We start from the raw sequence: 12,397 nt of genomic DNA, 5'->3' as shown, positions 1-12,397 counted from the left end.
CTTCAAAAAATGTATCAATATTAGAAAGTACTACACAAAATAGAGTAATTTTGATTAGATTTGGTTGTAGAATGCCTCTTTGTTTTAATTAATTTCTTTTTGTTAAGCAGAGTTGGTTTCTGTTTGTTTGTTTGTTTGTTTGTTTGTTTTTCTTAACCCCTAAATGAATATGCATTCATGGAAATACTAGCAAATTCTGCCTTCCTCATGGCTTGGACCTAGCAATGTAAGAGTTCCTTACTACCTTTCAGATCTTCTGGATTGCTTGTATTTCTATTTGTTTCATGTCCTTTTTTTTTTTTTTTAATTTCAGTAAGTTTGCAAAACGCAAAATAACTTACTTAAAGCAGTTAATTACTAACAACTCATCTTTCCCCAAAGTTTGGATTTACTCTTCTGAAGTTGATTGTGATGACTTAATATCCACTTATGTCAGATTGCTCTTTAATATATGGAAGGTTTTAAAAAAAAAACATAAATTTTAACTGGGTTGAAGATTTATGTTCACTATAACTGCTTTGCCATTAAACTAAATGAGGTATTAAAGTCTTAAAACCGGAGTTGTAATAAGAGAGAGAACTCAACCATAACTGTATGACTAAAGAAAATACTAATTGATGATGCCTTCTTTTCAATTGTCCGAAATAGTCTTGTTTCGTGTGGCGTCTTTAATTGAGTTATAACAGTTCTTTGTTTTCCCTCTGTTTTTTATGGATGTATGACTCTTTAACTTGTAAAACTTGTTACTATATTACTCATGTGTGTTTTAGTAATTAGGATTCTTTTTCTTTACCCTCACAAAGCACAATAATCTGGTAAATGTAATATCGGTTATGTGATTGACTTTAAGTCTTTTTGTTTTAATTTTTTATTCTAAGTGTATGTTTGAATATAGAATGAGGAAATATTTTAAGCAAACATTGGAAACAGTTTTTCTAATCATAATGAAATTATATTTTTCAGGAGGAGAAGCTTTGTAACTATGGTTATGTTACATGAAAAATCTTGATGAAAATTTAGAGATCATTAACAGATTTTTTTTATTGCTGTTGCTATAAACAATACTATGTCATAATCACTGTGTTATTGCTAAGGACACAGCATTGACCTGGAGAGTCCCTGTATTCTGGACCCAACTTACACACTTTTTCTCAGTTTTTCTTAGATATTAAGTGATTTTGCAACCAAAGAAACTTAGTAATCTCTTAGAACGAATTTCATCAAACAAATGTGATAATAGTTTTCTGCTTTTTGTATATTTCTTTGAACATCATAATTCCTAAGATATTTATAATTGATACTCTTAGCAAACAACATATAACAATCAAAGAAACCACTATAAATAATGCATTTAAATATATTTTTTTCTAATGTTTTAGCTGGGAAGTTTTAAGATTCCTTCTGTCAAACATAAGATGGTGGTTAGAAGAATATGGCTTTGATGGATTTCGTTTTGATGGTGTTACATCCATGCTCTATCATCACCATGGAATGGGTAGGTAGCCTCATGTATTACAAATGGAACTAATGATTTCATTTTTTTTACTGGAATATTAAAACTAGATTTAGGGTTCAGTTAACGGAACTGCAATGACTATTATTGTTTGCTTGATTTTTATTGGTTTCATTGTGTATGTCCTTTCTCTAGTGATTTCTGATCCCTTTTTGGTAAGAGGTTGGAAAATACATCTTATAAGTAAATGAATAATAATGCTTTTCTTTGAAATGTATCTACTTAATAATATGCTATCCTTAATATGTAGCTTTCCTTTAAAAATGTTTTATTTTTTTCATTCTGTTCTATTCAAATATAACATGCAATGTTAAATTAGTTGCAAATATACAAAGTAAAGATTCCACAATTCTGCACATTACTCAGTCTCATCAGAATAAGTGTACACTTAATCCCCTTCACCTGTTTCACCCCTCCCCACACCCACCCACCCTCGCCCCCCACAACCATCAGTTTATTCTGTATATTTAAGAGCCCGATTTTTGTCTCTTTTTCCTTTGTTCATTTTATTTATTTCTTAACTTCCACATATGAGTGAAGTCATATGGTATTTGTCTTTCTCCGACTAGCTTATTTCACTTAGCATTATACTCTTTAGATTCCATCCATGTTGTTGCACAGGCAATATTTCATTCTTTTTGTGGCTGAATAATATTCCTTTATATATATGTGTAACACACACATGCATATATATAATCACAACTTCTTTATTCATTCATCTCTGGGTGGACACTTAGGTTGCTTCCATATCGTGGTTATTATAATAAATAATGCTGCAATAAACATAAAGGATATATATATATATCTTTTTGAATTAGTGTTTTTGTATTCTTTGGGTAAATATGGGATATTTCATGGTTTTGTGCAGATTTAAGATTATAGGTTCTAGTTCTGTGAAAAGTGCTGTTGATATTTTGATAGGAATTTCACTGAATCTGTAGATTGCTTTGGATAGTGTAGGCATTTTCACAATACTCATTCTCCCACTCCATCAGTATGGGAAAGCTTTCCATTTGCTTGTATCATCTTTAATTTTTCCCATCAGTGTTTTACAGTTTTCAGAGTACAGGTATTTCACCTCCATGGTCAAATTCATTCCTAGGTATTTTATTCTTGTTGGTGCAACAGTAAATGGATTTTTTTTAATTTCTCCTTTATTACTTCATATTAGTATATAGAAACTCATTAAACTCCTGTATATTAATTTTGTATCTTGTGATTTTACTAAATCCATGTATAGGTTCTATAGTTTTTGGTAGATTCATTAGGATTTTCTATATATAGTAAGCAGCATGTCATCTGCAAATAGTGAAAATGATGAAAAACTGAGAGCTTTTCCTCTAAGATCAGGAAGTGGACAAGGATGTCTGCTCTCACCACTTTTATTCAACACAATACTGGAAGTCCTAGCCAAAGAAATAAAATGTTTTTAAGCCAACCATTTATCACAGCTCCCATATGATATGAACATGACAGCAATTGCAATGAGAAATAACCAAAAAAAAAAGAGAGAGAGAAACTTTGTGAATGTATTAGTCCCTTTGCGTATTAAACACTGATGAAAATTGTGTATATTTTAAATACAGATGTTCACAATTAAAAGTATAAATTAATTTGTAATTAAAATGTTGATCAAAGATCTTCAGTTTAAAAATTGTTCAAAGAAGTGGGATCATGGAATCCTAATTTCTTAGTAGATAATATGGTGAATAATTACTATTATTTTAATAGCCAAATATTTACCAGCAACAACCAATTTGAAAAGGAGACTTTAAACTGTAAATCTTGAAAAGTGGCTACCAAGGAAAGAAGCTATATTCAAAGCATCCTGCTATCTACTCTTAGTCATGGTGCTACCCCCATGAATTTATGTATTTTCCAAGGAAAGACGTTGTATCTATAAAACATGACAGGTGTCACTGATATCCTCCAGTTTGGAGAGAAGCTAACTTAGGGGATGAAGAAGGAAAGCATGGCAAAGGTCAAGAAAGAACCTCTCCTAGATTACAGCACCTGCATACTCATGTAGAACTTCTCTCTGCTGAGGGCCTGGTATTTTCCAAGGAATTGTGGACTTAGGGAAATTAATTGGATAAAAATGAGATAAAGCAATCAACATTAAGATACACACAAAGTGTTCAATTTATGAAATTGAATGACAAAGGGAAGTTCAGCAGGTGACAGAAAGAAAAAGAAATTTACCTATGTGAATGAAAACAGTGGCTGAACTCATACTTTTTGACTGCCAAACAGCAATGTTTAAAAAATTCTTGGGAAAACGAAATTTGACTCAAGAATTTAATTGAGTTGTCATTCAGGTATTAAATTGAAAGAGGTTAAGGAATAAAACTTCCTTTATTATATTTGAAAATATCATTTAGTGATGGGAAACTGAAAAAAAATTGAATCAAAATGAAAAACTTGATATAGGGAAGTGGAGGGAAAAGGCATATGTTGGACACTAACTTGGTTTAATTAAAAATGAGTAAACAGTTCAAGGAATCGAAAGTAAGTAGTATAACCTCCATAAGTGCTATGTACTATAAGCAACCAAGGTTAGGATGTGGGGGAAGAGAAGGTAGAAGAAAGATGGAGGATGTTAAAATGTTTTTGTCATCATGGGAAATCTGTATTGTATAAATTGAAGCACATACGTTAAGTAATATAAACACTATGTCTCAATGTTCTGATGGTTTTCATATTTGCTTTTCTTTACCTCAAAAAGATCTAATAGGAACTAGCTAAAATTAACATCTCTTTCTCTCTCTCTTTTTTAAAGACTTTGTGTATTTATTTGACAGAGAGAGATCACAAGTAGGCAGACAGGCAGGCAGAGAAGGGGAAGCAGGCTCCCTGCTGAGCAGAGAGCCCTACCCAAGGCTCTATTCCAGGACCCTGGGATCATGACCTGAACCAAAGGCAGAGGTTTAACCCACTGAGCCACGCAAGCACTCCTAATATTAACATCTCTTGACATGAGAAAAAAATGTATCTGAAAATTGAAATCTAGAATTTGGTGTCATTTCTCTCTCTCTCTCTCTCTCTCTTTTTTTTTTTTTGATTTAAAGTTATGTTAAAATTAATTTTTTCAATTAAAGTGCTTTCTTTGTTTGCTTTTGAAAAATGAAAATTAAATTGCAGGATTATCTGAATTCCAAATGTTTACCATGGAGTACCTTTCTAAGATAGAACATATATTTGCTAATGATAATATTACATGGCATTGAAGCCCATTACACTTTGCTATGAAACCAAAACTGATCTCAATAAACTAATTGGTGGGGGCATTTGTGCTAAGAAGCCTTGCACGTTAACATAATGTATCTATATTGATTTTCTGTTCTCTAGGTCAAGGTTTTTCAGGTGATTACCATGAATATTTTGGACTTCAAGTAGATGAAGATGCCTTGATTTATCTCATGTTGGCAAATCATTTGATTCACACATTGTATCCAGATTCTATAACAGTAGCTGAGGTAAAGCCATAATGATCTCTACCCTCTGGCCCCCTTTAATATAGAACATTTTGTCAGCATACAATATTTGAATGATTAATCTCATGTTGTCAGTAATTGCATAACGGAAATGATACCCTGACTATAGTGCAGCTATCTGGTGCGGGTGGCACATTATTTAGAATACAGTGTTTTCTTATTAGGAGATAGTGTGCACTAATTACTTGTCATCCTTCCATTGTTACAAAAGAAAATGCCAGTGGTTAGAAAGTAAAATACCCTAATCAGTGGACAGGTCCTTCCGCCGTGAGACCTTCAACAGAGAAAAGAAATGAATATTAATGCGTGTCTGTTTATTTATTTATTTATTTTTTTCCTTTTCTGGTTTAATCATTAGAGATGGCATGGATCACTGCCTGCAAGCTTTTCTGAAGTCTCTCTTGTTCTGATGCGATTACCTTCCTTGTTTACGTTATTGCTCTTGGATTGCCAAATGTTCACTAGTTATTCATGATTACTGAAGGTTCATGATTAACTGTCCCAAAGCTGCGCTGTAATGATATAATTCGGTATATGCATAATTGACAATTCCCCTCTTGGTGATAAATGTGATAAATTAAGAAGTTTGTTAAATGCTTATGCTAATTTAGATTTAGTTCTAAAATCCCACTGGTTTTCTGAGTCCTCTTACTAGAAATTATTATTAAAATTGAATTTACTATGTTAGAACTGTTCTGTACAAAGCTTAGTAGTTGGCATATGAAAATAGCAAGAATATCGTTAAAAGAGTCAGAGTTCAGGTGTATTTGCACACTGTTGGCATTTAGTTCGTGGGAATGAGATGCAGTAGCGACGGTCTCCTTTCTGTGGTATTTATTATTTGTATAGACTTTTTGTATCCATCTTTTCTCAAAACTGAATCTTCAGCTAGATGGAATGATTGCCTTGTTTATCTTTGAATAGAGAACAGTTCCTTTCTTTAGACATTTTGTCTTCTAAATAGTCTAGGAACAGAGCAATGGACCCTAAGTTTCTGGAATTAATTTTATGCAGATTTTTTTAAAAACACAATTATAATAACATTTTGATAAACCTGTATTATTCTATCCTATCTACCTGACTACATTTGTTTTTTTATCTTACAAATCTTTTTTTTTTTTTTTTTGCTAATACCTGTGCTAATCAATTTATGTACTGAGTATCTTTTAATGTCAGAGTGTATTTTAAACTTTTATTTTGTCTTTCATATGAGTTTATCTGTCAAACATCAAAAAATGTTGTCAGTTATATTTATGACAATTCAAAGCAGAAGCAGTGTAAATGAAAAGTTACTACAAACAATTAATGACAGTACAAATCAAAAGTGGGTACTGGAAAAAAAGAAGCAATTATTTAATACATGAAACTTAAAATTGTTCCATTGATCTTTCCATTCATTTCAGGTAAAATACTTTCATCATCTAGGGAGCCCTTGTCTGATTATCAGTGTTTCTACCAATGAAACTTGGAGACTTTAGGCTACTTTATATTACTTGGTTTTAGATTTTTTTTTAACAAGATGTGTCTTCAATTTATTCTACTTAAATTGAAAACTACTTCAATTTCAGTACATCACTTTTCTGTCTAGTGGGAGTCTCTTCAAAATGTGAAATTGATCCTCATGAACTTTTTTTTTTACGAAAGGAATGTGGTGTAACAAATAAGTAATATAATTTATATAAAGTCCTATAGTAGAAATTTAAATTTATTTACAATGACAGTTACTAAAATTGAAGACTTTTTTTTTCCTAGAATGTGTCTACCATTTCCCATGGTTCTCTTTGCTATATTAATTAAAAGTATTTTTCTGTTGAGGTTTTCTCCTCCTTTTGGAATAGTCATAAGATATCCTTAGATATTAAAAAATAAAACTGCTTCAACTTTATTTGGAATACGTGGTCATTTTTATGTGCTATGTTGGTAGGTATTGACTTTTTTATACTTAAAGTATATTTATTTTAGCAGCCTTTATGTTTACCTATGACTATCCTTTTTAAGATTTTAAGAGGATAATCATTAACTCCTTTCTTTCAAAAGAGAGCTACAAATATCTTTTATGCCTTAATGGAGAAGCTTATTCAGATTTAGGAGTCAAGGTCAACCGGTGTCCAAATATTTTTCTTAGTATATTCTATTTCCTAACAAAGTATTTCCTAAAACTACCTTTAGAAGAAGTATAGAATGCATCTTAGTGTTTCTTGAGAAAAATTACCTTGATCATTAATACCAGCCTATCACCAGCCCAGGAAAACTCAGTCTCATGGAAACTCTTCTGAGGAAGGCATTTTGTCTACAAGTCCAGTACCTAATACAAGTGCCTGGAATTTAATGCATATTCAGCTGATGTTTATAAGGAACCGAACTAAATACCCACCCTCATAGTGAAAATATGACCTATTACAAGATATAACTTGTCTTCATTTTTTTCTGTTACACATTCATCCTTTTCACTTTTTTGTCTGTGTTTTAGTTATAAACTATGAAGTACGATGTAGAAATAAGATATTGACAAATACTTCGTTTTCTTACAGATACATTCCACTATGCAATATAGTTAACTGTATCTCTTTCATTAGAAAACAATTAAAAAATTGTTTTAGAATTCTGAAGAGATCATATGTTTCTTTTTTACCAGTCTTTCTGTGTGAAGAGTTTCGGGATGGTGGTATAAATGAAGAAGCATTTGAGTTAAGTTTCAGAGAGCTCAGAGTATGTGATAGAACATAGAAGAGTTTGTGACAAGCACAGGGAAGACTAAATATTTCAAAGTGAATGATGTATTTAGTACTTGAAATATAATAGTAGAAATCATGGTAGAAAGCTATAGGTCTTTCCATGGTAGAAAGCTATAGGTCTTTCCATTGGGCTAACAATTATAAGAACTGCATCACATTATCATTTATTGACAAGTGTGTATATGTTTATTTAGGTTTCAGTTTATAAATCCTGAAGGCCAAATATTATGTCTTATTTACCTTTAAATTCCTGACATCACCTTTATTCATTCACTCATAAAATTGTATTGAGCTCCTGCTTTATGCCAGGTGCTCTTGTCCTACTCTGAATTTGTGGCGTCTATCAGTGAACCGCAACCACCACAAAACCCTTGTCCCATGGATTGTACATTCTAACAGAGAGTAAAGAGGCAAATAATCAGATAGGAAATTATACTGTCCATACTTAAAGTACGATTGTTGAATTGAATCTTTCGCTACAAAATTTGAGGTTTTGGCTATTGGCTATTGGAAGCTATGGATGGGCAGTGTTAGGGCACTGTCTCAAAAGATGTTACTTTAGAGGGAGCCTGGGTGGCTCAGTTGGTTAAGCACCCAACTCTTGATTTCGGCTCAGGTCATGATCTCGGGGTCATGAGATCCAGCCCTGTGTTGAGCTGCATGCTGAGGGGAGTTTGCTTCTTTCTCTCCGTCCCCCAACTTGTGTTCTTGCTCTTCCTCTCTCTAAAATAAATAAACCAATCTTTAAAGAAAAAGAGGTTAATTTGGCAGCAATTAGAGTGAAGGGAAACTGGAGATGGGGAGTTCCATTTGGAAGCATAACAGTCTAAGCAAGGAGTTATGAAGATTAAATAAGAGGGTGGCTGTAGAAATGGAGCAAGAGAAAAGGATTTCTTTGAAAGATATCATAGCGTTAGAATTGCTAATATGTGGCTCATATTGCTAATATGTGGCTCACAGTTGCTGTTATAATATATTTCGCTACATCTGGGTCCTTGTACCATCTTTTATTTTTTTCCTTGTTTATTCAATTATCGGTAATCTAGGAGTGGCATGACAGAGAAGGAAGATACTCTGTGGAAGGGCCTGACATTTGAGTCCTGACTCTACTGTTGAGAACTGTATCTTTAGAGATTTCTTCACCTGAGTGAGCTTCAGTTTCTATATCTTCTAGATGAAGAGAATCCATCAGATAACCTTAAGACCCATTTCAAATGTTGCGGACTATAGTGAAAGCCTTCGTATTGCTTCATTCTTTTTTTTTTTTTTTAAAGATTTTATTTGTTTATTTGACAGACAGAGATCACAAATAGGCAGAGAGGCAGGCAGAGAGAGAGGAGGAAGCAGACCTCTGGCTGAGTAGAGAGCCCAATGTGGGGCTCGATCCCAGGACCCTGGGATCATGACCTGAGCCAAAGGCAGAGGCCCTAACCCACTGAGCCACTCAGGTGCTCCGTATTGCTTCATTCTTAATGTACTAAGTCGTCTTTCTATCTCATCAGAAGCTAGGTGCTCCCAGAATGCCCTCCATGACAGGACTGTATACAAACAGAATAAGTATAACAGATACATGCCACATGGATTTTTGTGTTTGATGAAAGCAATAGCAAAGTGTTCGTATATTAGCTCAAAAGTAAGTCTAAGAAACTATGTTTTAGCAGTAATCGTCTTATTTTTTTGTGTGTTCACTTTGTGATACTAAGGAGAAGAAAAAAATTCGCCTCTTGAGATTGAAGTTGTCTTGCTTTGAAAAGCATTACACAAAACGTTAGTGGGAAATGAGATATGCTGTCAGAGTTGTAACTACTTTTACTTGGAGTGCCAGAACACTCCAAAAATATGTGCTCCCATTTACTGTTTATATTTATTAGCCCAGAATTTACTGTAAAAAAAAATACTCAGAATCTGAGCAATGTGAATTGATAACGCTGATCTATTTTATTTCAGGACGTATCAGGCATGCCTGCTCTCTGTTCTCCGATTTCCCAGGGAGGGGTTGGCTTTGACTATCGATTAGCCATGGCAATTCCAGATAAATGGATCCAGGTAAGATTTCATGCAATTTTTTCCCCTGTAAATCCTATGTATTATGTTGATTTATTTATTGTTTCTTTTGTTTATTTCTTAATTTGTGGTCATTAGACATAAATATTATAATTATTATAATTGAAGTATTAAATTTTCTCATTAGCATGTTGATTCTTGTGCTTTTTAATAAGATACTTCACAGACTTCTAAAAATTCTAGTTTACAGTATTCATACTTGAGTTATTCAGACAAGAGGAAGATATTAATATAATGTTAGCTGTGTATTTGGAATTTTACATTATCCAGTTTTATGAAACTTCAGAGCTCTATATTTAAAATACATTAAATGTCATCAAGGCATCCATTTCTGCCTCCAGATCATCAGCGTAGAAGTAACTCCTTAATTCCCGATACTTGCTTCATAGCATGTTTTTTCCTCAACAGATTTGGATTTATCCATTCCTTTATTTAACATTTAGAAATCCTTACCATGTGTCAAGCACTAGGGATGAATAATTGTACATGACACCTTGCACATAATTAATATAATTTTATTAAATTTAATGACATTTTAGTACCTTGGATTATATGTTGTTTTATTTAATATTTGTCTAAAAGACCAATGTTCTTTTATGTAGACTTAGATTTGACCTATAGCATTTCTGAGTGGCTATATCCAAAAGCATAGGCTTAATAAGTCTAAGAAGTCAGCTATGTCTCGAAAAATCATAGCCTTCTGATAAACCCTTTGGTACAGAGGTGAACTGGTGCCTTTACATCACAGTTATAGACCCACTGAACTTTGGATGGAAAAACCATGGAGCCCACTCTGAAGGAAGTGGTTATTGTAATCCTGTCTTAACTTTCATTCCTGTGCTTCTAGGCAATTTGTGCAGTGCACAGCTGTGACATTAAATCTTTACCAACATAATTTCTGCTTCTTTATTTATAATGATTCCTTAAACATTGTCAAGTTAAAAAAGCAAATGTTTTCCAGAGATGACTAGACTCAGAAATCAAAGAAACAAGTATGTATTCTAGCTTCAGCACCTGGGAATGTTGCTTTATATCTGTCATTTTATAAAAATACTGTTACCTTCGGTTTTCTCACTTTGGTTTAAGGGTCTTAACATTTGGTTTAAGGGTCTTTACCACCATTTTTAAGGATTTCTAATCTTCCACACAAACTTCACTCACGAGTGCAAATCTTCCTTTTTTCACCTCCTACTGGAAAGCCTTCACCAGTTTTTGTGCAGATTCAAGAATATTTCAAGGTGTATAGAAACCTAGAATTATAGCCCACAGTGGGATATTTCCTTTTCTGAAGAATGATGACTGCTTTAAAAGAAAGAATTAATTTACCTTATGAAACATAAGGTAATGCTCAAGGTACTATCCTAGTCAGTACCTCATAAGAATGGAAAAATATATTGTCCTGTGTTTAGAATATGATCACCGTGTCTTCTTAGATCATGAATTCTCTAAAGGCAAATGTCATCTTCTGTTTTATGTAATTATTTAAAAATCTTTGCATCACCAAAGTGGTTAATAAGACAAGAGACAGTTAAAATAAGAGACAGTTAAAATAATATTTTATAAAACTCAGTGATTTACCCTACTTATGTAATTTGTGCATTTAAAAAGATAATTCCATTAATGACTACTGTTTCCCCAATTGTCAGTAAAGCATACAAGAGTATTAATCCAAATGATAGCTTTACTCAGAATGTATGTGGTATTCATCATGATCTACCCAGAGGGTCTGAGTTAAATTAGAATGCTAGATTTCATTCATGTTTTTGTTGTTCAAAAGCAAATTATTTGCCACTTTCTACTTCTGTTAGTTCAAAGTTAGTAGTTTGGAATATCATATTTAATCACTTACTGAACAAACATTTTCCAATCTAAAATATGACAGATTTGCAGCATCTCTTTTCATTTTATTTGGTCATTTTTGTTACCTACCTACCTTTTACCACATTTTTTAAAAGTATTTATTTATTTATTTAACGGAGATCACACGTAGGCAGAGAGACAGGCAGAGAGAGGAGGGAGCAGGCTCCCTGCTGAGCAGAGAGCCCAATGGGGGCTCAATCCCAGGACCCTGGGATCATCACCTGAGCCGAAAGCAGAGGCTTTAACTCACTGAGCCACCCAGGCGCCCACCTTTTATCACCTTTTTATATTAAGTTGATGTAAATATTTAGTTGAATTCATTCATTTATACATTAATTCCACCAAATATTTTAAGTACCTTATATTTTTCATTATATAAAGTTCCTCAATTAAACTTTTTGTATGAAGATAATTGCAGATTCCCATGCAGTTGTAAGAACAGTTGTAATGCAGTGAAATCTGGTGCAGTCTAAACCAGTCTTGCAAAGTTAGAGTACATTCTCACAGCTAGGATACTGACATTCGATGTAGTTAAGGTACAGAATATTCCATCACATAAAGTTCTTTCATGTTGTCCCAATCACTTTTTAACCTGTGGCACCCACTAATTTGATCTCCATTTCTGTAATTTTCTTTTCATTTCAAGAATGTGATATAAATGAAATCATATACTATGTCACCTCTTGAGATTGCCATTTTTCACTCAGCGGAATTCCCTGGAGATTCATATA

General features: G+C 33.1%; 1 protein-coding gene across 1 annotated transcript in view; it reads left to right on the top strand.

The window, feature by feature from the left end:
* The window catches only part of GBE1 (1,4-alpha-glucan branching enzyme 1), a 270,179-nt gene that overhangs the window by 182,554 nt on the left and 75,228 nt on the right, over window positions 1–12,397 (top strand). Inside the window, exons 8-10 of the mRNA XM_044251151.1 lie at window positions 1,380–1,495; window positions 4,862–4,989; window positions 9,690–9,788. Coding sequence (XP_044107086.1) covers window positions 1,380–1,495; window positions 4,862–4,989; window positions 9,690–9,788 — 343 coding nt within the window. The remainder of the gene's footprint in view (window positions 1–1,379; window positions 1,496–4,861; window positions 4,990–9,689; window positions 9,789–12,397) is intronic.

The sequence above is a fragment of the Neovison vison genome, chromosome 6 (assembly GCF_020171115.1).
Source record: "Neovison vison isolate M4711 chromosome 6, ASM_NN_V1, whole genome shotgun sequence".
NCBI lineage: Eukaryota > Metazoa > Chordata > Mammalia > Carnivora > Mustelidae > Neogale > Neogale vison.
This window is presented reverse-complemented; position numbering and strand designations above follow the sequence as displayed.